Raw genomic sequence first — 25656 nt, forward strand, 5'->3', positions numbered from 1 at the left:
GTAGTTCCCACTGTGAAGCATGGAGGAGGAGGTGTTGGGGTGCTTGGCTAGTGACGTTGTCAGTGATTTATTTAGAATCCAAGGCACACTTAACCAGGTTGGCTACCATAGCATTCTGCAGCGATACGCCATCCCATCTGGTTTGCGCTTAGTGGGACTATCATTTGTTTTTCAACAGGACAATGAGCCAAAACACAGAGTGAATCTCAAATATAAAATATATATACTGAACAGAAATATAAATGCAGCCTTCCGAGTGGCGCAGCGTCTAAGGAACTGCATTGTGCTAGCTGCATTAATACAGATTCTGGTTTGATACCCAGCTCTGTCGCAGCCGGCCACGACCAGGAGAGCCAATTGGCCCAGCGTCGTCCGGGTTGGGGGAGGGTTTGGCTGGTCAGGATGTCCTTGTCCCATCGCGTTCTAGCGACTCCTGTGGCGGGCCGGGCGCATGCGTGGGAATTGTGTCAAGAAGCAGTGCGGTTGTGTTTCGGAGGACGCATGGCTCTTGACGTTCGCCTCTTCCGAGTCCGTACCGGAGTTGCAGCGATGAGACAAGACTAAAAAATGTAAATATAATAATCCTTTTTAAAAAATCTGCCCCAAATATTTCACATTCTTTTTACTTTACCCAAAATATCATGACATTAGTGATTAGTCAAAATGTAAGCATTTGTGAACATCTAAATCAACATTGTGTCTAACCCTTGCGTCTGTTTCAAATGTAAAAAATATATATCATTTTTTTTGACAATTACCTATTTACTTATTTTAGGTTTAAGGAAGTGTGTAGGTCGCATTCTGTATCATACAGCTATGAAGGTTATATATTTAGAACCACCTGCTTGATAGGAATCCAGTGATGTCTGTGTCTTGAGTGTTGTAGAACTGTCTAGTTGTTTGTCTTCTGACTTCTAAAACAGAATGAATAATTAATGTTAACATATTACCAGGAAGCTCTTCAACATCATTTGTTTTAAAATCACACCAAGATTGTTTTAAATGATGAAATGTTTGAAAACTGACCCCAGGTTATTGTGGGATCTGATTTGGATTAATTTGCTACAGATTTTCATGTGAATATTCTCAAATCTGCATGAAACAATTTATGCTTTTTCCCACCAGAAATGTTTCTATCAAACAGACTTATTGCAGATAAAAGGCTTTGAGTGATTACGTAGTGCATTCCCATGTACCGAATGAAAAATGCAAGTTAAATGGGTTTCCATCTCATTTTCACACGACTGCAAAACCCTTTGAATAAAAGTGTCTGCTAAATGGCAGATATATCCACTGATTATACCAAACATTTGGAACACCTTCCTAATATGGAGTTGGACCCTCCCCTTTTCTCCTCAGAACAGCTTCAATTCGTCGGGGCATGGACTCAGCAAGGTGTCAAAAAGGGTAAAAAAAGGGATGCTGGCCCATGTTGACTCCAGTGCTTCCCACAATTGTGTCAAGTTGGCTGGATGTCCTTTAGGTGCAGTGGAGGCTCCTCAGAGGAGGAAGGGGAGCCCCATCCTGAGTGATTTTCAGAAAAATAAAAATGGTAAAACATTTAGAAAGTTATCCTTTTCAGATAAAACTATAGTAAATATAATCACGTCACCAAATATTTGATTAAAACATAGTATTTTGCATCCTCCTCTGGGTACATTGACTTCAATACAAAACCTAGGAGGCTCATGATTCTCAAGCCCTTCCATAGATTTACACAGTAATTATGACAACTTCCGGAGGACGTCCTCCAAACTATCAGCTCTTGCAGCATGAACTGAAATGTTGTCCAACCAATGAAAGGATCAGAGGATGAATATAGTACTGAAAACATAAGCTACAGCTAGCTAGCACTGCAGTGCATAACATGTGGTGAGTAGTTGACTCAAAGAGAGAAAAAGACAATAGTTGAACAGTTTTTAACAAATTTGGAGAAGCAAGAGAGAGAGAGAGTTTGTCATTTATTTTCCACTTTCAGTTTCACTTACTTAGCTAGCAAATGCAGCTAGCAAGTTTAGCCCACTCAAACACCCGGCTCAAACAGAGGGATGCTATGCTAAAAAAATTGGCCTCCCTCATCTTAAACCGCATTGACTGCCACTGTTTGGGTGGTGGACCACTCTTGGTACACATGGGAAACTGTAGCGTTGCAGTTCTTGACACAAACCAGTGCGCCTGGCACCTACTACCATACCCTGTTCAAAAACACTTAAATATTTTGTCTTCCCAATTCACCACCTGAATGGCACACATACACAATCCATGCCTCAATTGTCTCAAGGCTTAAAAATCCATATTTAACCTGTCCTCCTCACCTTCATCTACACTGATTGAAGTGGATTTAACTAGTGACATCAATAAGCTTTCACCTGGATTCACCTGGTCAGTCTATTTCATGGAAGGAGCAGGTGTTCTTAATGTTTTGTAGACTCAGTGTATAGCACTACAGATAATCAAGTGCTATTTGCATGTGATGCATTTGCTCTGTTGTTTTCAGGATGGTTTGTATCTTATAGAGCGTGGCTTTAGGGGAATAGTATGGTCACATCTAGATTAAAACGAATGTAAAAAATTAAGAGTAAATGTGTATTAAACACACTACCTATTCATAGAAGTATTTATTCATAATCTACATATTCATATTAAGCTTCTACGTCTGTGTACAGGAACGTATTATTTGTAAGACGTAAGAGAAAATATATCAGCTTATTGTTAACATTTTTTGACGTTATTTCCAATACAAAAAGTGTAGTAACTTGTTTCCAAACTGCGTTACCCACTCCAGTCATCAGATGGCGGATCTGCGTCTTTCAGACGATGCTTCTTGCGTGACGTATAATGGACGGGACGCTTCTTCAGGAACAACAACACGGCTACTCTTTCAACCACCTCGGTAGCTTGCTAGCCAACATAAAACTGAAAGATTGACGCTTTAGACCATGTTAATGTACATTAGCTTATCTCAGTGTTTTGAGCACATTTCTGTTGACGTGTCAACTGGTTAACTTGAACCTAATTTGCTTGTTCAATTTGCAAACATGTTAAAGATTGATGCTGAGCCTAGTACTAGGCTAGTCGCTAATGCTAACTAGCTAGCTAACATCACTGACCATGAGTTCACTAAACTACTCCTACCCTGCTAAAGAAGATGAGGTTTGCTTTTTGGAGAAAGAAGCTCTGGCGCTGAACATTGTTGTGGAAGAAAATGAGGAGGATATTACAGTGAAAGGAGAGAAAGAACCTTTCAGAATGAAAAAGGAGGAAGAGGAGGTTGTTATAGGGAAAGAAGAGAAAGAACCGTTTAGAGAGGAAGAGGATGCTATCTCAATAAAGGTGAAGAAGGAAGACGTTTTGGGAGTGAAAGAGGAGGAGACAGAAGATCAGATTAACACCAGTGAGTACTGTCTTAAAAACAGGGGCACAAACTATGCAGTTGTTGAACTAATGTGTGGTTTTAAAGGGGCATTCTACTGAAGTTCTACACTTCAATATGTTGTTCAGTACTCTATAATGTGTTGACGGGTCAATCTGCCATTGGTACATATTTTGGGGTCTTTTAAATTAGATTTATTGAATTCTTCAAAGGCACCCATTTTGTCGAACAACCCTTTAACATTTGCATTTTAGGCCCTTTTTAGAGATATTCATGCCTCTTGTAAGACCCTATGATTTTAATAGACGGTCATAAGTTTACCACCTGTTTGATGTTCTCATTCACACAGGAGAGAGACATGACTATTGTGGATCCTCTGGGGAACCTCAACAACATCCTGATGCTGACGAGGCAGAGAAGAGTCTCTCCAGATCAGAACACCAGATGGTACAGCTTGGTCTGGTCTAGCATACAGCTTGCTCTATCAGGGGCTGGGTTTCTGTAAAGCACTTTATGTCAACAGTGACATCAGCATCCATAATGAGATGTCTCTGTGTCCCTTTATGGTTACCAGGACAACGCTAGCCCGCCCCCTTCCTCCCTCCCAGAGTCCCCGTGTCGTGCCTCTCCCGGTAGCGCCTTACTGCTGGGTATGAAGAGGTTGTCTGTACTTCTGGTGGACTGCAGGAAAACAACGGGGCTGAGTGGAACTGTGAGAGGAGGAGAAGAGAAGAAAGGATCAGATTTGACACATCGAAGTAAGTGCTGTAGTTTAGTTTGAACAAATAAAATAGATCTGCCCACTGGTATCTGTTACCAGGACAACCTGCAGAGTTCTGTTAGTTGACATGAAGATAGACTGGTGGATATGGATGTTATGAATATAATAACACTGAAAAAGGATTCTGCCAATGAAAAGAGAGAAACCAATAGACCGTATTAAAACCTTGATGAAAAAGTTAGCTTTTGAGAGAAAGTTTCAAGATGATCTGAGGTAAGGAGAATGTTTTACAAAAACCTTTCCTTAAAACGTTATGGATATTACATTGCCTGTCCCAGTCAACCTCCAGACACTTCAATTTGGCCTGTTTTTATTAATTAACTAATACTGGAGGAAAGCTGTGATCCGGCTGCCCACTCAAGAGAAAGCTTCAAACTGTAACTTGTGCCTACAACATGGTTCAGGTTATCAATCAACCTACCAGGGTATTTACAAACAGTACAGGAATGAAATCATCAACATGTTTTGATCATATCTTTACCAATGCTGCAGAAATGGGTTTTAGAGCAGTATCCTAATCCATCAGATGTAGTGATCACAATATAATAACCATATCAAGGACAACCACAGTTCTAAAGGCTGGGCCTAATAATGTGTATAAGAATTCATAAAATAAGTTTTGTAGTGATTCCTATGTTTTTGATGTAAATAATATCTGTTTGTCCGTGGTGTGTAATGATGAGCAACCAGACGCTGCCCTTGACACATTTATGGAACTGCTTATCCCAGTTACTAAATAAGCATGCACCCATTAAGAAAATGACTGTAAAACGGTTAAATCCACGTGGATTGATGAGGAATAGAAAAATGGTATGGTGTAGAGCAGTGGTTCCCAAACTTTTTATAGTTCTGTACCCCTTCAAACATTACGTACCCCCTCTAGCACCAGGGTCAGCGCACTCTCAAATGTTGTTTTTTGCCATCTTGTAAGCCTGCCACACACACACTATATGATACACTTATTCTTATGTTTAATAAATGTGAGTTTTTGTCACAACCTGGCTCGTGGGAAGTGACAAAGAGCTCTAATAGGACCAGTGCACAAATAATAATATAATAATAATAATCAATAATTTCTTTTTATTTAACCATCTTACATATAAAACCTTATTTGTTAATCGAAAATGGTGAATAACTTACCACAGGTTAATGAGGAGGGTGTGCTTGAAAGGATGCACATAACTCTGCAATGTTGGGTTGTATTGGAGTGAGTCTGTCTTAAATCATTTTCCACACAGTCTGTGCCTGTATTTAAAACGTGTCTATACTTTGCCCCTTGATAACCAGTGCACTTCTGTATGTTGTAAAAGCGTGACATGGTCGCTGCCCATATCATTGCATAGTGCAGAAAATACACGAGAGTTCAGGGGCCTTGCTTTAACAAAGTTAACCATTTTCACTGTAGTGTCCAAAATGTCTTTGAAGCAGTCAGGTATTCCCTTGGCAGCAAGAGCCTCTCGGTGGATGCTGCAGTGTACCCAAGTGGCGTCGGGAGCAACTGCTTGCACGCGCGTTACCACTCCACTATGTCTCCCTGTCATGGCTTTTGCGCCATCAGTACAGATACCAACATGAGCAGCAGCTACGTTTGGCTACATACGGACTGTTAGTGGAATTCCCGCGAGAGAGTAACGGTTAATGTGATTGGATGTTAATTATTTAGGCTACCTGTATTTGACATTGTGTTGTTATTTCGCTGAACACTAGATGGTTTAATTTTGTTTTTGGCAGTGAAACGAGGCTACTCAAGTTAGAAAAAAAACTTGCCCAAATGCATAGCCCGGTTGGAAAATCTAAATGGACTGTTTGAAAATGTGAGAGAAAAAAATGTACATGTGAATCACATTTTTATTTGGCATACCCCAGTTTGGAAATACCTGGTGTAGAGGTAGGAGGCAAAAGAGATGGCAAATAGGTCTGGCTGTACAACTGATTGGCAAACGTATTGCAAATTGAGAAATCATGTGACTAAACTGAATAAAAAGAAGAACGAACTACACTATGAAACAAAGATAAATTACAAAGAATGATTGTAAAAAGCTTTGTAGCACCTTCAATGACATTTTGGGCAAAAAGGCAAACTCTGCACCATCATTCATTGAATCAGATGGCTCATTCATCACAAAACCCACAGATATTGCCAACTACTTGAATGATTTTGTTCATTGGCAAGATAAACAAACTTAGACATGACATGCCAGCAACAAACGCTGATAGTACACATCCAAGTATATCTAACCAAATTATGAAAGACAAGCATTGTAATTTTGAATCTGTAAAGTAAGTGTGGAAGAGGTGAAACAATTATTGTTGTCTTTCAACAATGACAAGTCACCGGGGTCTTACAACGTGGATGGAAAAGGATTGAGGATAATAGCGGACGATATTGCCACTCCTATTTGCCCTAACTTCAATTTAAGCCTACTAGAAAGTGTGTGCCCTCAGGCCTGGAGGGAGGCAAACGTCATTCTGCTACCTAAGAATAGTAAAGCCCCCTTTACTGGCTGAAATTGCTGACCAATCAACCTGTTACCAACCCTTACATTCTTTGTAAAAATTGTGTTTGACCAGATACAATTCGATCAAAGTCTGCTGCTGGAAAAACTTGTGTTATGGCTTTACACCCCCTGCTATATTGTCTAACAGAACACAGAGGGTGTTCTAGAATGGAAGCCAGTCCAACAGAATCAGGAATTCCCCAGGGCAGCTGTCTAGGCCCATTGAAAAAAGTAATCTTTACTAACGACATGCCACTGGCTTTGAATAAAGCTATGTATGAGGATAACTCCACACTATACACGTCAGCTACCACAGCAACTGAAATGACAGCAACACTTGACAAAGAGCTGAAGTTAGTTTCAGAATGGGTGGCAAGGAATAAGTTAGTCCTAAATATTTCAGGTAACCTTAAGTTACATTGGTCTACTATGCTAATTCTGTAGCTGTATTGTTAGAGGGGGATAAAGATAAATATTTTGTTGAGGTGCCAGGCAAGTATTAACCTGCAGAAAGGAAAAGAGTAGAATAGATAGAGTAGTGCTACCAGACACACATCAGCAGAAGTTACTGAGTAGAGTGGAGCCTGTTGGCCAGATAGCCAGTGGAGACTAAAGTGGAGTCTGTTGGCCAGATAGCCAGTGGGGAGAGAACATAAGACCCACCATATAAAACACCCATCACAGCCCAGGGGTAACCCAACCAATAATAATGGCAGAGAAATTTAACGGCAACTTCATAGAAACAATTGGCAAGAAAGAACCCAGTCATCAACATTAGAGGATTTGCAACAATCTGTGTTACCTCCCAGTGGTGGAGTGCAGGGGGGTAATAATCTGTATTACCTCCCAGTGGTGGAGTGCAGGGGGGGTATGCATGGGTGTGTTCATAGACAACAGAGGCCTTAAAATGTCCCAAAATCTTCTCTGCCAAATGTAAACAGTCCCACACAAAATCAATACAATTCAAACGGCAATAAACATGAGCTCTCACGCAAACTCCCTTTAACTAAAATGTCCCACCAACTACAACTGGCAGAGGAATAATAGTCCAACAAACATTGAAAGGATAAAAAGAAAGTCTGCAGCAGTGAAAAGCATTAGAGGGAAAATGAGAGAGGAGGGTCTGAGCTGTTGACTTCAGTCTGTCCGTCTGAAACACCTGATGGTGTGTTTTTCAAAGCTTCACAACAATGTTGCTACTCCACCACTCACACAATGACAGGAGCGGCCCCAAAAAGACTACAACCACGACCTAGAGGGGTAACACCGGCGATCGACTTAAACACTTCACAACTAAGCACGCTGAAAATAAACAAGAGTTCTGCAGAGTTGCACACAGTGTCAAACTTCCGCGCCAACCAATAGCACTTCCGTCTCTCTGTGGAGAGCTATCTTTATTTCCTCCTTCCTGACTGCTGATGCGTTCTTAAAGTGGCAGAGCACAGTGAAGGCTCCATGCAGGATTTCGCCACAATTTCTCTGTATAAAATGGCCCATAATTTTAACACTAGCAGAGATCCTGGAACTGATATACCCTTACAGTATATATATATAAACATTTAAATATATATATTTATTTCAATATTCATGTTTATATTTTTCAATATTCATGTAAGAAATGTTTGAATGAAATCTGAATACTACTCATATTACAGAGCAAGTGGTAAAGATTCATATGGCACCCATTGTTGAAGGACTGTAGTATCTAATGATGAAACATTATGGAGTCTTAAAGGAGGACTGGGATGGAAGGAAAGGGGATGTCTAGTCTGTCACAACTGAATCCATTCACCCTAAACGTGTCTTCCGCATTGAAACCAACCCCTCTGAATCAGAGAGATGCGGGGGGGAGCTGCCTTAATCGATGACCACGTCATCGGTGCCTGGGGAGCAGTTGTTGTTGGGGGTTAACTGCTTTACTCAAGGGCAAAACGGTAGATTTGAACCAGCAACCTTTTGGTTACTGGCCCACCAGTCTTAAAAGCTAGTCTACAAATGTTACTTCAATTAATTATTTGTCAATGATGCTTTAAAGGAGAAGTTTACACAAAATCCATAAACTACTAAGTGATTCCATACTATGAAACTAGTAAAGTGGAGTTTGCCCTCTCCCCCTTTCTCTCCCTGTAGTGTTGTACTGAAACAGCTGCAAGAACGTGACTCATGACGTTGCTGGATGCGGACCTCGCTCCGCTACTTTGCCAGTTAATTTGTTATTTTATTAAAGTTATGGCCTTTGTCTTTCAGCTGGAATTTCTTTATTTATGACTGAGAAAAAAACACTTTTCAACCCGTAAAACATATACAAATTAACTCAGCAAAAAAATGAATGTATCCTTTTCAGGACCCTGTTTTTCAAAGATAATTCGTAAATATCCAAATATCTTCACAGATCTTCATTGTAAAGGGTTTAAACACTGTTTCCCATGTTTGTTCAATGAACCATATACAATTAATGTAAAACAAAAACAAATATGATGATGTCATAATGAATTCATGACACGTGAATGAAAAAGCCTTTTCATACTTCATAACATGGCTATATACATTATATACACTATACATTATTATATACACTATACACATTATTATATACACTATACACATTGTTATATACACTATATACGGTGCCTTCGGAAAGTATTCAGAACCCTTGACTTTTTCCTTGTTTTTTTTCCGTTAGTCTGATTTCAAAAAAACATTTTTTTTTAATATTCCTCATCAATGTACACACAATACCCCAAAACAGGATTACATTTTTTCTTGCAAATGTATTAAAAAACAGAAATACCTTATTTACATAAGTATTCAGACCCTTTGATATGAGACTCGAAATTGAGCTGAGGTTCATCATGTTTCCATTGATTATCCTGTGTAGCGACGCTCCCCATCCAACCTGACAGAGCTTGAGGGGATCTGCAGAGAATAATGGGAGAAACTCCACAAATACAGGTGTGTCAAGCTTGTAGCATCATACCCAAGGAGACTCTAGGCTGTAATCGCTGCTAAAGGGGCTTCAGCAAAGTACTGAGTAAAGGGTCTGAATACTTATGTAAATGTGATATTTAAGTTTGTTATTTTTAATAAATTAGGAAAAATTTCGAAAAACGTTTTTGCTTTGTCATGGGATATTGTGTGTCAATTGAAGAGGGGGGAAAAAACTATTGAATACATTTTGGAATAAGGCTGTAACCCAGCAAAATGTGGAAAAAGTCAAGGAGTCTGAATACTTTACGAAGGCACTGTAAAATACTGAACAAAATATAAATGCAACAATTTCAACGATTTACAGTTCAAATAAGAAAATCAGTCAATGTAAATAAATGAACGAGGCCCTAATCTATGTACTTCACATGACTGGCTAGGGGCGCAGCCATTGGTGGCCCTGGGAGGGCATAACCCAGAACAGCTAATCAGAATTAGTTTTTCCCCACAAAAGGGCTTTATTGCAGAGAGAAATACTCCTCAGTTTCATCATCTGTTCTTGTGGCTGGTCTCAGACGATGTGGAGGTCCTGGGCTGGCGTTGTTAACCGTGGTCTGCGGTTGTGAGGCCAGTTGGATGTACTGCCAAATTCTCTAAAATTATGTTGGATGCAGCTTCTGGTAGAGAAATGAACATTCAATTATCTGATAACTGCTCCAGTTGCATGCCAATTGCACACTCCCTCAAAACTTGAGAGATCTGTGGCATTGTGTTGTGTGACAAAACTGCACATTTTAGAGTGGCCTTTTATTGTCCCCAGCACAAGGTGCACCTGTGTAATGATCACGCTGTTTAATCAGCTTCTTGATATGCCACACCTCTCAAATGGATGGATTGTCTTGGCAAAGGAATAAATGTTCACTAACAGGGATGTAAACAAATGTGTGCACAGAATTTGTGAGAAATAAGCTTTTGTGCGTTTGGAAGAATTCTGGGATCTTTTATTTCAGCTCATGAAACATGGGACCAACACTTTACATGTTGCGTTTATATTTTTAGGAACATCTACCCAAAATATGTCATAATTTTTTACCTTACACAAAATATCATGACATTAATGATAGTCAAAATGTAAAATATGTGTGAACGTCTAAATAAATGAAACATCCGTTGGGTCGACCCTTTCAACAACGGGGAGATGTTACTGATGAGCTTTGTGTCTGTCTCCAAGTTTTGGACTTCCACACAAAATTACTTATTTTAGGTTTAAGGAAGTGTGTAGGTCGCATTCTGTATCATACAGCTATGAAGGTTATATATTTACAACCACCTGCTGATAGGAATACATTACTTATTTTATTCATTCAGTTTTATAAGTATCCTAGAACTAGACAGTTCTATGACACAGACATCACAAACATATTATCAGTAATTACCAGGAAGCTCTACAATATCATTTGTTTTAAATTATTAAATGTTTGAAAACTGGCCTCGAGCTATTGAGGGATCTAATTTGGATTAAACCTCATAGCAAGGCAGTTTTATGATGTGAAGATTTCACACTGGTCTCTCTTAAAATTAAGCAATATCTTTGGCAGGAGGAAAACCAAACTTGGAGGAACCAAAGACATCCAAACCAGCAAGACAACACCTCTGCTCCCAGATTGGAAAGAGTTTTACCAAGTTAGGAAGCCTGAAAAGACATGAGAGGACACACACAGAACCGAAGCCACAAAATTGCGCCCAGTGTGGAAAGAGTTTTAGCCACTTAGGAAATCTGAAAGCTCATGAGCGAACACACACACGGGATAGGCCTTTCCATTGCTCCCAGTGTGGAAAGAGTTTTAAGCGGTTAGACACCCTCAAAACTCATGAGCAAATACACACAGGGGAGAAGCCATACCATTGCGCCCAGTGTGGAAAGAGTTTTAGCCAGTCAGGAAGCCTGAAAGTTCATGAGCGAATACATACAGGGGAGAAGTCATACCTTTGCGCCCAGTGTGGAAAGAGTTTTAGCCAGTCAGGAAGCCTGAAGGAACACATGAGACTGCACACAGGGGGGAAGCCTTACTACTGCTCACATTGTGGAAAGAGTTTTAACCATTTAGTTAGCATGAAAAGACATGAGAGGATACACACAGGAGCGAAGCCACACCCTTGCTCTCAGTGTGGAAAGAGTTTTAAGCGGTTAGACACCCTCAAAGCTCATGAGCGAATACACACAGGGGAGACACCTTACCATTGCGCCCAGTGTGGAAATAGTTTTCGCCAGTCAGGAAGCCTGAAAGTTCATGAGCGAATACACACAGGGGAGAAGCCATACCATTGCGGCCAGTGTGGAAAGAGTTTTAGCCTTTTAGAAAGCCTGAGAGTTCATGTGAGAATCCACACAGGAGAGAATACTTACTCATCCTAGTGTGTGAACTCATATTTTACATCACGTTGACTTAAAATTCATCAGAGAACATACACAGTGCTCCCATTGTCTTATATTGTTGACTGAGAATGTTTACTTGTTTATACCAATGTACAAAGTATACTCACAAATATATGTGTATGTTTTTATTACAAAACATGAATTGAATATGGAGTATGTCAGTTTGAATATAGAGTAGATCAGATTCCATGTGTTTAAATGGTCCTTTTTTAAACTATGTGTGTGTTGATATGCATGTGTCATTCCTCCAGCACTACAGATAATCAAGTGATATTTGGATGTGATGCATTTGCTCCATTGTTTACATTTGCATTGTTGGCCCACTGATGATTTAATGACATGAAAATATTCAGACTAATGGAAAATGTTAATTGTATGCGTCTCCACATAACTGATTATGTAACTAACCTTGTGAAACTGTCCTATTATAATCATCCTGTGTTGCAAACCAATTTTCACCTGTGTCCTTGTATGAATAAAGTCCCGCCCAGGAACAGGCAACTATAAAGATATGTGCTCATCACCCAATGCTTCAGGAATTCAGACTGTCTACACTGCGCTGTGTAACTCTGTTATTCTCTCTGAGCTCAGAAATAAAGAATCTTGGTTTGACTTGGACTCCAGCAGATCCTTATTTTATAATATCCACCACAACTCTCCCACGGATTGCTGTTTATCATTGTCTCAATGAAGAGTTCCTCGTTCGACTTTATTGGGGGCATTTAGAAACCTCCCCCTGGTTAAATAAACATTGTTTCCACGTCATTTCAACAAAACAAATCAACGTGATGATGTTTGATTAATGTTGAAAACTGACTGGATTTGTAAAAAGCCATCAACAGCAGGAATCTTTATTTATTTTTCACCCAACTGGCAACCTAAATCTAGTGACAGGTGACATTTTGTGTTGATTTCATGTTGAATTCCCTTTAGTTGACGACTCAAAGAAATGTAAATAGAAACTAGATGTTGAACTGACGTCTGTGCCCAGTGGGCTGGTTTAAATAAGCGGCAGGTGTTGGATCAATATCCACCTTAGTAGCTACGTTTCCATGCAACTTGCGACAGATTTTCATGTCAATATTCTCAAATCTGCATAAAAAAAATATACGCATTTTCCCACCAGAAATGTTTCCATCAAACAGACTTATTGCGGATAAAATGCTTTGCATGATAACGTAGTGCACAAAAAAAATACTTTTGTTTTTAAATTCCCATGAACTGAATGAAAAATAAATTGGTTTCCATCACATTTTCAACTACTGATGGTTTTTAAAAGCTGTTGGGTTTTATATAAAATGTGAACATGGCACATGTACTGTAGCCAACAGCTCACATTACAGTGCTGGTAGGCTACCTACATGATGAGATTATTATGGATAAGAGAGATATTTTATTTGTCAAATGGCAACCAAGCATCGATCATCATGTCACCAGAATAAGACCATCAAAATGTATTGAAAAGGAGCATCAAGCTCATCACGTGCACTTTCACCACCCTGTGAAGTTCATAACTTATTTCATCAGTAGCCTAATAAACTGCGTGGGTTCCCAAGTCGTAGTGGGAGGACCACACAACATATCATCATGTGAATCCAAGTTAACTAAGATGTGATGGTTATTATATAAATATTTGCTCATAAAGGAGTTTCCACCGCTATTTCTCACTAAAACGTTTTTACTGACACAAAAAGACCCCACTATGTCAAACGAACTAACAAATCGTCTGTCGGCATTTATAAAATTGTAAAGACACATTCTGTTTCCATCAGCCCGGTCATTACTTTTGAAATGGTTGGATCAATATCCACCTTCATGATATGGATGAAGCCTGGTTTGGAATGTCTGAGTCGTTCTATCTGATGTCATAATACACCCCTCTGATAATCAGGTGATATTTGGAACGTCTGAGTCGTTCTATCTGATGTCATAATACACACCTCTGATAGTGATACATTTGCTACATTGTTTTCATTTCAGTTGGTTTCCCACTCTGATGATTTATATCTGACAGAGGGGCTTTAAAGGAATAGTGTGGTGACATCTTAGTGTGGCTTGAAATAAATAGGATTATTAATTATAAACTCCTACAGCAACAATACACTGCAGCTTTGACATCAAGAAGAGAATGGGCTGATGGGTGGTGGTGCTACTCTATAGGTAAGGCTGTCCAATATGAATGTTCAATACACACAATAGGTTGATCACTAGCCAGTTAGCTAGCTGCTACAGTCCAATATGAATGTTCAATACACACAATAGGTTGATCACTAGCCAGTTAGCTAACTGCTACAGTCCAATATGAATGTTCAATACACACAATAGGTTGATCGGTTGTCTGTTAGCCAGCTGCTACGTCTTTAGGACACTATTCTGGTGGTCAACACACACGCTACTCTCCTGAACAAAACTATCCTGTCTGTAGGAAAGCTAGCAGAGGTCATGAACCATGACTATGCCCATGTCCAATTGGTTTGATTGTTATTGGAGGATTTTCTCTGTGAAGTTAGCTCTTCCATGGACCACTTGGCCATGAATAGAATCCCCTCATATCTAGTGCCCCTCTCAGTGGTGCACGACATATTGACCTCAGCTACTTCAACCACGATAAGGCCGTTACAGTCACATTTGGCCTATAGTCTGGGGTCGGCCATCCCAATACACGTTGATGTTGATCTTAATGAAGTGGGTTTTCTACTGACGCTGCCGGTTGTTGAACTGGAGAATATCTATAGATTGAAAACGGTTCTCAATGTAGGATTTTGGCGCGACAGTACCCACGTAAAGATTGCCACGCCCCCAGTTGTAGCTTACCAGGAAAACAACCCAGATTTCTATCTCACCCCTAACCTGCTAATGTGTACTCTAACCAAAGACGTCCACTACCTCTGTCCTAGCAAACCGTTTGTCAGGGATAACACTGAGCGTCTTTGTGGTATTAAAGCTATCACCAGCGAAGAACGCTGTAGAGCCAAACTAACAGCCAGGGATGGGGCCACCACCACACAAGTGGAGGTGGTAGGGAACCGATGGTTGGTCAACACACCGTTCGCGTCCGCCACTATGACTTACGTACGCCATGACTCCATCACCCAATTGAACCTCCCCAACCAGACTGTTTTTATTAAGGTACCAGAGGAGGCGATTATTCACATAGACGACCTCGCTCTGTACCAACTTCCCGACAACAGGATAGACACAGAGATTGAAATGCCGGACGCTTTTGCTAAACGTTCCCTTGAGTTACCACAAGCCATTCAATACCAAATCCAGTATGAAGGACCCATGACTGTTGATCTTAGCGTACTGGATGAGGCACTTTTAGTCGACCCTACTGACTACAGACCAAAAGATTTGTCTGTCGCCCGCTCTTGGACGGTGCCGGACAGTATCCTGACTGTTACTATGATCCTTGGTCTTATTTCCCTTGGCGTGTGCACCTACTACGTACACAGGCGCACACGTGCAATGGAAGACCTAATGAGGTCTTATACTAGGATCACCCGTGGGACGGAAGCAATCCCGATGTTTGGAAAGTTGGCAAAGGATCCGGAAACCCCCTTAGGGGGCCCAGTCCCAGCCTCCTCTCCCGAACTCGCTAGGGCAGCCCAGTAATGTCCCCGATATAAGCTTTGGCCTTCAGGGGCCAAGGTTTTCCAAGTGCCTTAACTACCCACCTGCAAGTAGGATCACCCTAGACATGACATTAGAGACAATGCCATGATAGAGCCATTTAGCCAAGACCTTGGACATATATAGAACATAGTCCATATTAGATGATTAAGGTGTGGTAGACACATTTTGTATACTTTCATGTTTCTATTCCAGTTTTTCGTTTCATTTCCTTTGACACTTAGGAAGCAGTAGAGCCCGAACGCCGCTCGTTTGGGGAGGAAATGTAATGCTGTATTGCCTGAGTGTTGTGCGTTATTAACGTCTGCCAAGTTACTGCCTAGGTCCACTAGCCAGGATAACCGGACAACGGGCCGGAACACAGAGCCACTGCCAGACCTCCTAGGTCCATTCTGGTGGTGACCCACAGCTTGTGGAAATCCTACCAGTGTGAACCACCAAGGGGGGGGGGGCTGCTATGATGATCCACAAACCAGGACATCCGATAGTCATTCTTATGGTGGGTTGCAACATGCAGAATCATTCCAAGTTGAACCTACCAGAGGGGGACTGTCATGACTGTCCTGATCAGGTCAGGTTACAGGAGACCACAATCCTACAGGGTCTCTCTCAACAGAGGAGGAGAGATCTAGGGGTATGAGGATGTGGGGGTTTTATGACCCCTCACGCCCATGATAAACCTTAGGCCACAGAGAAATTCCTTTGTCCTCACAATGGAGAACTGGCCTCAGAACATTAAACATGCAATAAAGGGACTTTGGAACAATGGTTTCCGTCAGCCACAATGGTGTTCATAACGATGGATGGAATATGAAAATGTATGTCATTTTTGTTTTGTTATTAATGGTTAACAGATGACGTTATTATGAAAACATTGTACCTTTAAGAGTTTCCCATGTATATGTCTGATGTTTATACATTGTACGTTGTGTAGAAAATATCCAAATCAAAGATAATGTTTTGGTAAAGATGAGATGTGAAGTTAGTGTCTAAAATTGGATTTGAGTAAAATCTAGGCCTTGTCCCTTAACTTGGTACGCCCAGAGAACTGCCCTAAAGGCGGTTACGCCCACTTCTGACCAGAGGGTATAAGACAGAAGACTGGAGAATTAACATTAGACTAAAAGAGACCGCAAGCTGCAGCGAAGGTCTAAATGGTCAACGAACCCCAAAACGCAACACAAAGTTTGAAGACAAAGAAATCTGTTTCTACCCAAGCTACGGATGAGTAGCTGTGTCTAAGCGGGTGAAATCAAGCCGAACCACCTAGCCTCCACTCTTCATCGAATCGTGGTATCTACACTATTTCATTCATACGCTGTGAGCTCTGAGCTACAGAGCTGTCTGTCCTCAGACGACACCACAGAGAAAAGGGAAGAAATCAGACCACCAAGCCAAGGACACTGACATCGTGAGGACAATCAGAGAGTTGCGTCGGAGCAGTGCGCCCTTGAGGAGCCTAAACGAGCCACGCGGGACGCCCCTCTGAGATCTCCAACACGTAATTACATCATTATATTTGGACCCATAAGAGCGGCAGTTCGGGGAAAGGCTAGGGTTAAATAAGCATAGCTGACAAATGAACCCAAATGTATATTTCTCTCGTGTACTTTCTTTGTTTCTCTCTCTTAGAAATCCCCATTTTGGGTAACACGCGCCATAGTGCGTTGGCCCGTTATACTAAGTCCTAATCAATAGCCTAGACTGTGTTTTGTGTATGTGTATTTTTATCATCATTTTAGCTTGCTAGTAAATAAATAATCAACTAAGATTGGTGTGGTAAACTCATTGGTGAAGCCCGAGTTCGTGCAGATTCCCGGATTATGCGACGTTCAGACATGAGACTAGAGGTTGATTAATTTAGCGACTGTTGTAAAATCGATATTCTGATATTCTTTGAGTTAATTTGGGAAATAGAAACTCAATAAAACTAATTTTCCCATGGTGCCCCAGGTTAATGAGTTAATAATTGCTTGATTCATTGCTTGATTCATTTAAGCACGCAATTATAAACAGTTAATCATTCGATGAGCAACAATCGTCACATTAACTAATACAACGTCACGACAATGTTGACAAGATGTTGGGGAATCACTAGAGGGGAACGTTGACCAACTGAGCACCTCAATGTACAGTTCAATAAACACAATAGGCATTTTGTTACATTTCAGTCTTCTGTGATGTATTTGAAGTGTCATATTGGGATACAAACTCAAATATGAATACATTTAAACTATATCTGACAAGGTACATGTGTGTGATGTGGATACTTTTGTTTCACAGTAGATTTGTTTAAGACTACCAAGAAAACACACTGTGTGCCCCTGACTTAGCCTGTGTTAAAATGATCTGTTTAAGTCATTAGTAAAGGGCACATCGTTAAAGACTAGAATTATATATTTTTTGTGGTCTATATCCTGTCAATCATTTATTCCTTCATAAACAGAAAACATATGTGTACCTAAACACAACATGTCTGCAAGGACCCCTCTAGGTTCACAACCTCTTGACCATTAAATCTGGATAGCTGACAACTATTTGTAAGGGTAAAATTGATCTGTTTAGGTCGTCAGTAAAGGAAGCATAGTTAAAGAGTACAATGACCCTTTCAAAGAGGATGGTGTTAGGCCTCTGGGGCTTTTGGGGGGTTGACTGAGACATCCCACATATTTTACATCAAACACATTTCTTTAAGCTCAACAAGATCACTACACACCACATCAATCACCAGGACATTATGTTTTACTTCAAACGTGTTTTACTACAAAGAAACAGTTGCACTATAAAGTCACATAATCACACACTAAATATGGTGAGAACATCCGGAGAGGATGTCATTAACAGTTCAGCGAGAGGACAACCAAAGGACACAGAAAAACACATCAATCACTTTTAGACAGCAACCGTCTAATATATTCTCTCCCACAAACAATATCTCACTGGGCAAAACTGGTTGACTCAACGTTGTTTTCTTTTCATGTGTTTGTTTTTAAGCGGTGAATCAGATTAATATTGCAGAAGGATTGTTGCTTCCATCAATGTAATTGTCTGCATCATTTCCAATCCCCCATATCTTTTTTTTGTAAATATATATATCCATATACATACACATATGCATACATATATACATACACATACCTGTATAGATATACATTCTTTTTTAGAATATACCTTTATTATTCCCCGCAAACCCTACCACCCTTCCCCCAATTGGAGTAAACTAATAAACAATAACACTTAAGCTTCTACCTTCAGTTTATACATCTTATACACATTTTACAGACACAATCTATTTTACAATAGTTATATTTTGTTTGTTTTTAGTCCTTCCTCTATTTCTGATGTCCATCCAGTTTGATTTCTATTTGCAACTGCTATTCACAAAAGTTCTGAACCTATATACATTTTTACAGACCCCGTATGTTTTACATTGATTATCTTGTTATTAGTCTCACCCTTCAGCTCCATTCAACCCCTCCCATCTATCTCTCAACACCATCCATTTTGGAATTCTATTTGCCATATATTTTTCAACTGTGCTGTGATGCTTCACAAAAGTACTGAAACTTTCTATTCTCATAGCTTCTACAGATTGTAAATTAAACAAACATTTTTGCTAAAATAATTATTATATTATTGATTGATTGACTATGGCCTTTCAAATCACCCAGTATTGCTATCTGCAGTGTTAGTTCTAGGCAAATGTTACAATTCTTCAGTCATTCCTGGACCTGTGACCAAAAACGAGCTACATATGGACAATACCAAAATAAATGATTGAATGACTCTACCTCCTCACAGCAGAATCTGCAGAGCTGGGAAGATTGTATCCCCATATACATAACATTCTATTGGTTGCAAGAATTTTGTATAGTATTTTAAATTGAAAAATTTGAAGTTTTGAATCCGGCGTTGTTTTGCGTATCAATTCATAAACCATGTGCCATGGAATGGGTACATCGAAAATCTCTTCCCAACTATTTTGCAATTTATACGGCACAGCTGTCAGTTTTTTGGTCCTTAAATGAAATTGGAATATGTTTTTATTTATCACACTTTTCTTTAACCATTTATGTTCTTTAATGCAGGGCCGACATACAAGTTCCTTACTTTTTTCCCCTTCTACTTGCCTCTTCCATTTTTGTGGTAATTCTTTAACCATTTATGTTCTTTAATGCAGGGCCGACATACAAGTTCCTTACTTTTTTCCCCTTCTACTTGCCTCTTCCATTTTTGTGGTAATGCTGCAATTAGTTGGTTGTAATTTTGGGTAGAGCAGACATTTCCATATGTCTGTGTTAGCTGCATGTGTGACATAACTCCACCAATCCTATTTATGATATCATTCACTAAAATTATACTTTTTTTTTAAATATATGTTTTGTTTTATCAATTAGTATATTTGAGTTTAACCACAATATTTGTTGTACCATGACTATATCCAACCCAACTCCATGTGTTGCCACTATCATGTATCCTACCATGACTATATCCAACCCAACTCCATGTGTTTCCACTATCATGTATCCCACCATGACTATATACAAGCCACTATCATGTATCCTACCATGACTATATCCAACCCAACTCCATGTGTTGCCACTATCATGTATCCTACCATGACTATATCCAACCCAACTCCATGTGTTGCCACTATCATGTATCCTACATGGCTGAAGCTTTGATCCAGTGGAAGTACTGAGGAGCAGGGAGGTTAAAGGTCACTTCAGGATACAGCTGTTACTCTAAACTATCCCTAAATAATACAGTAATGAGAGAAGATGTGTAGAATATTTAGGGCCCTATAACATCTCAATCTATATATAACATCTCCATCAAATCCATTTATTTTCATCCAAATTCTGTTCTTAGTTTTTTTCTCAAATTTCATTTTCTCTGTTTAGTTTTTATAGGTTTCTGATTCACAACTGGATTGATGCAAATAATCATGATATCATTCTGCCAGGTAAACATAGACTACTTTGTACTTAACATTTAATTGACAATGTTTTGGGAAAGCTTTTCCATCAACCAGAAGATGGTTGTCATTAGCATCATCGCTAACAGCTACACTCAGACAGGGGCATTTCCTGGCTGTTTCCTCTTCAGAAAGTTGAAGGAAAACACAAATCACTTAGGCAAATTTAACAACGACTTGCAGGCAGCAGGTTCAGAATAACTATGAGAAAAAAATGCATACAAATTATACCACCATCCAAAACGACACTTTAGAGACAGGAAGGGTAAAGGGGCATGTGCTCTACACAGGTAGAGCCCTATCTGTCCATGTTGCCTCTTGCAACGTTTTCATTGTTTTTGGGCAGCCTTATATGAGGTGTTATTATGTGTTGTTAGCGATGAGCCTTGGTCAATTTATCTCTGAATATGCCACCCTCTTCAATCTGTCACCTAATCCTGCCTAATGGGGAGGTCAGACCTGGAGGAAAGTATTGGCTGTAAGAAGGAAGAGAAAACATAACATCTGGTTGTTTTTAAATGACTTCTTATGACATTGTTTGCCAGAATAAAGATTGAAATTAAGATTTTTTTCATATCTCCGTTACCCACTCCAGTCAGCAGATGGCGATATGAGTCTTTCGGGTTATGCTTCTTGCGTGACGTATAATCTAGTGGACGGGACAGGAGGCTTCTTCAACAGCAACAAAAGGCTTCTGAGTCAACCAAAGCGGTGGTTAGCTAGCCAACATAAAACCTAAACATTGAAGCGCTTTCGACCAATCTTGTGTATATTACTCTTGGTGTTTTAAACATAATTCTGTTTACGTATCTACTAGTTCATTTAAACGCAATTTGCTTGTTAATTAGCAAATGCGTTAACTTGATACTGCACTAGGCTAATCACCCGGAGCATGAGCTCACTAAACTAGACGGAGAAAGAAGCTCTGGTGAAAGAAGACGAGGAAGCATTCAGAATGGAAGAGGAGGAAGAGGAGGCTATTACATTGAAAGAAGAAGAGGATGATTTTACAGTGAAACAGGAAAATGGGAAAGACGTTGTCAGAGTGGAAGAGGAGGAGGTAGAAGCTTTCAGAATCAAAAAGGAGGTAGATGCCATAACATTAAAAGAAGAAAATGTAGTGAAAGAAGAGGAAGAACATTTTGGAGTGAAAGAGGAAGATGAGGCTATCTCAGTAAAAGAGGAGGAGGAAGACGTTTTAGGAGTGAAAAAGGAGGAGGAGGAGTCAGAATATCCGATTACCACCAGTGAGTACTGTCTTAAATACAGGGACACAAACTATGCAGTTGTTGAACTAATGTGTGGTTTTAAAGGGGCATTCTACTGAAGTTCTACACTTGAATACGTTGTTCGGTACCGCCTGAATTGTTTAAGGGGCAATCTGCTATTGGTACTTATATTTAGGGGAATTTTACATTAGATGTATTGACTTCTCCATGTGGTGTAAAGTGCACTTTATCTAATATAACAGTCTTTTAAAATTCAATATTGGAGCATAATTTCTACTTAAAATATCAAAGGGATGCAAAAGGCACCCATTTTATGGAACAACCATTTAACATTTGCATCACAGTGGTGGGAAAAATACCCAATTGTCATACTTGAGTAAAAGTAAAGATACCTTAATAGAAAATGACTCAAGTAAAAGTGAAAGTCACCCTTTCACATTTGCATCACAAACAATATATTTAAAAATCATGATGATTTTTAGGCCCTTTTTATGATTTTAGGCCCTTTTTAGACATAATAATGCCTCTTGTAAGACTCTGTTACTGTTATTGTAATAGAAGATCATAAGTTTACTATCTGTTTGATGTTCTCATTCACACAGGAGAGAGACATGACTATCATGGGTCCTATGGGGAGCCTCAACAACATCCTGATGCTGACGAGTCAGAGAAGAGTCTCTCCAGATCAGAACACCAGATGGTACAGCTGGGTTTCTGTAAAGCACTTTATGTCAACAGTGACATCAGCATCCATAATGATATGTGTCCCCTCTTTATGATTAACAGGACAATGCTAGCTCACCCCCTTCCACCCTCCTGGAGTCACTGTGTCGTACCTCTCCCGGTAGCGCCTTACTGCTGGGTATGAAGACATTGTCTGTGCTGCTGGTGGACTGCAGGAAAACAACGGGGTTGAGTGGAACTGTGAGAGGAGAAGAGAAGAAAGGATCAGATTTGACTCATCAAAGTGAGTGCTGTAGTTTAGTTGTAACAAATAAAATAGATCTGCCCACTGGTATCTGTTCCCAGTAGGGCTGTCCCCGGCTAATACAAATACAGCTTTGCACACTCTTGGCATTCTCTCAACCAGCTTCACCTAGAATGCTTTTCCAACAGTCTTGAAGGAGGTCCCACATATGCTGTGCACTTATTGGTTGCTTTTCCTTCACTCTGCGGTCCAACTCATCCCAAACCATCTCAAATAGGTTGAGGTCGGGTGATTGTGGAGGCCAGGTCATCTGATGCAGCACTCCATCTCTCTCCTTTTTGGTCAAATTGCCCTTACACAGCCTGGAGGTGTATTTGGTCATTGTAATGTTGAAAAACAAATGATAGTCCCACTAAGCCCAAACCAGATGGGATGGCGTATCGCTGCAGAATGCTGTGGTAACCATGCTGATTTATTGTCCCCGGCACAAGGGGCACCTGTGTAATGACTATGCTGTTTAATCAGCCTTGATATGGCACACCTGGATGGATTATCTTGGCAAAGGGATGTAAACAAATTTGTGCACAAATTTGAAGAAAAATAAGCTTTCATGCGTATCGAAAAAGTCACATTCTGTACCATACAGCTAAGAAGGTTATATATTTACAACCACCTGCTTGATAGGAATCAAGTGATGTCTGTGTCTTGGGTGTCATTGAACTGTCTAGTTGTTTGACTTCTAAAACAGAATGAATAAAATATTAATGTAAACTTATTATCAGTAATTACCAGGAAGCTGTACAGCATTTGTTTTAAAATCACACCAAGATTGTTTTACATTTTTAAATGTTAAAAAACTTGCCTCTGGTTATTGAGGGATCTGATTTGGATTAAACCTCATAGCAAGGCAGTTTTATCATGTGGAGGTTTCATTCAGGTCTCTCTTTTAAATAAACACTCTTTGGCAGGAGAAAAACCAAACTCGGAGGAACCAGAGCCAGAGACGTCCAAACCAGCTAGACAACAACACCTCTGCTCCCAGATTCAAAAGAGTTTCATCAGGTTAGGAAGCCTGAAAGCTCATGAGCGAATGCACACAGGGGAGAAGCCACACCATTGTGCCCACTGTGGAAAGCGTTTTAAAAGGTTAGTTAACAGGAAAAGACATGAGAGGATACACACTGGAGCGAAGCTATACCATTGTGCCCAGTGTGGAAAGAGTATTACCCACTTAGGAAAGCTGAAAGCTCATGAGCGAACACACACAGGGGAGAAGCCTTTCCATTGCTCCCAGTGTGGAAAGAGGTTTAAGCGGTTAGACACCCTCAAAGCTCATGTGCGAATACACACAGGGGAGAAGCCATACCATTGCACCCTGTGTGGAAAGAGTTTTAGCCAGGTAGGAAACCTGAAAGCTCATGAGCGAATACACACAGGAGAGAAACCTTTCCATTGCCCCAAGTGTGGAAAGCGTTTTAGCCAGGTAGGAAACCTGAGAGCTCATGAGCTTACACATACAGGGGAGAAGCCTTTCCATTGCGCCCAGTGTGGAAAGAATTTTAAGCGGTTAGATACACTTAAAGCTCATGAGCAAATACACACAGGGGAGAAGCCATACCATTGCACCCTGTGTGGAAAGAGTTTTAGCCAGTCAGGAAGCCTGAAAGTTCATGAGCGAATACATACAGGGGAGAACCCATACCATTGCGCCCTGTGTGGAAACAGATTTAGCCGGTCAGGAAGCCTGAAGGAACACATGAGACTGCACACAGGGGAGAAGCCTTACAAGTGCTCAGACTGTGGGAAGACATATTGCTCATCACAGTCACTTAAAAGTCATGTTAAAATCCACACAGGAGAGAATAATGACTTCTCCTAGTGTGTAAACTTGTATTTCACATCACATTGACTTAATTACTTCTCTTAGTGTGTAAATTGATATTTCACATCACATTGACTTAAAATTAATCAGAGAACATACACAGTGTTCCCGTTGTCTTATATTGTTGACTGAGAATGTTTTTACCTGTTTATACCATATGAAATTAAATGGTACAAAGTATACTCAAACATATATTTGTATGTTTTTGTTATAAAACATGAATTGAATATGGAGTTTGTCAGTTTGAATATAAAGTAGATCAGATTCCATGTGTTTAAATGGTCCTTTTTAAACTCTATGTGTGTGTTTATCTGGGTGTGTCATTCCTCCAGCACTACAGATAATCAAGTGATTTTTGGATGTGATGCATTTGCTCCATTGTTTACATTTGCATTGTTGGTCTACTGATGATTTTATTAAATGAAAATATTCAGACTCTGTAATGGAAAATGTTAATCGTATGTGTCCGCATAACTGAGTATGTGACTAACCTTGTGAAACTGTCCTATTATAATCTGCTCCTGGGAGTATCATCCTGCATTGCAGACCAGCTGTTTGCACCTGTGTCCTTGTATGAATAAAGTCCTTTTTTGAAGTCCCAGGAACAGGAAACTATAAAGATATGTGCTCATCACTCAATGCTTCAGGAATTCAGACTGTCAACACTGCGCTGTGTAACTCTGTTATTCTCTCTGAGCTCAGAAATAAAGAGTCTTGGTTTGACTTGGACTCCACCCAACTTGCAAACTAAATCCAGTGACAGGTGACATTTTGTGTTGATTTCATGTTGAATTCACTTTAGTTGACGACTCAAAGAAATGTAAATAGAAACTAGATGTTGAACTGACGTCTGTGCCCAGTGGGCTGGTTTGAATAAGCAGCAGGTGTTGGATCAATATCCACCTTAGTTGGTTACGCGATCATAAAATCTCATTCAGCGCCGTTCTTCACATATGATCTATTACATCATAAAAGTCTAATAAAACGTATAC

At 40.0% G+C, this 25656-nt stretch overlaps 1 protein-coding gene across 1 annotated transcript; it reads left to right on the forward strand.

Moving 5' to 3' along the window:
* The first annotated feature begins 2410 nt into the window (after nt 1-2410).
* LOC106608468 (zinc finger protein 184) lies at nt 2411-25416 on the forward strand. Its single transcript, XM_014206397.2, has 9 exons — nt 2411-3394; nt 3723-3820; nt 3948-4131; nt 11176-11992; nt 14912-15143; nt 21536-21872; nt 22457-22554; nt 22641-22821; nt 23751-25416. The coding sequence occupies exons 1-9, from the start codon at nt 3112-3114 to the stop codon at nt 24659-24661; spliced, it is 3141 nt and encodes a 1046-aa protein (XP_014061872.2). The 5' UTR covers nt 2411-3111; the 3' UTR covers nt 24662-25416.
* Nucleotides 25417-25656: the final 240 nt, after the last annotated feature.

The sequence above is a fragment of the Salmo salar genome, chromosome ssa02 (genome assembly GCF_905237065.1).
Source record: "Salmo salar chromosome ssa02, Ssal_v3.1, whole genome shotgun sequence".
NCBI lineage: Eukaryota > Metazoa > Chordata > Actinopteri > Salmoniformes > Salmonidae > Salmo > Salmo salar.

What these genes read in the sequence shown, in the direction of transcription:
- LOC106608468 (XM_014206397.2), top strand. Translation starts at nt 3,112, where the DNA reads ATGAGTTCACTAAACTACTCCTACCCTGCTAAAGAAGATGAGGTTTGC. An exon ending in CCAGATCAGAACACCAGATG is followed by an intron (nt 3,821 to 3,947) that starts GTACAGCTTGGT and finishes TATGGTTACCAG; the next exon opens with GACAACGCTAGCCCGCCCCC. An exon ending in GAGAATACTTACTCATCCTA is followed by an intron (nt 11,993 to 14,911) that starts GTGTGTGAACTC and finishes CCTCTGTCCTAG; the next exon opens with CAAACCGTTTGTCAGGGATA.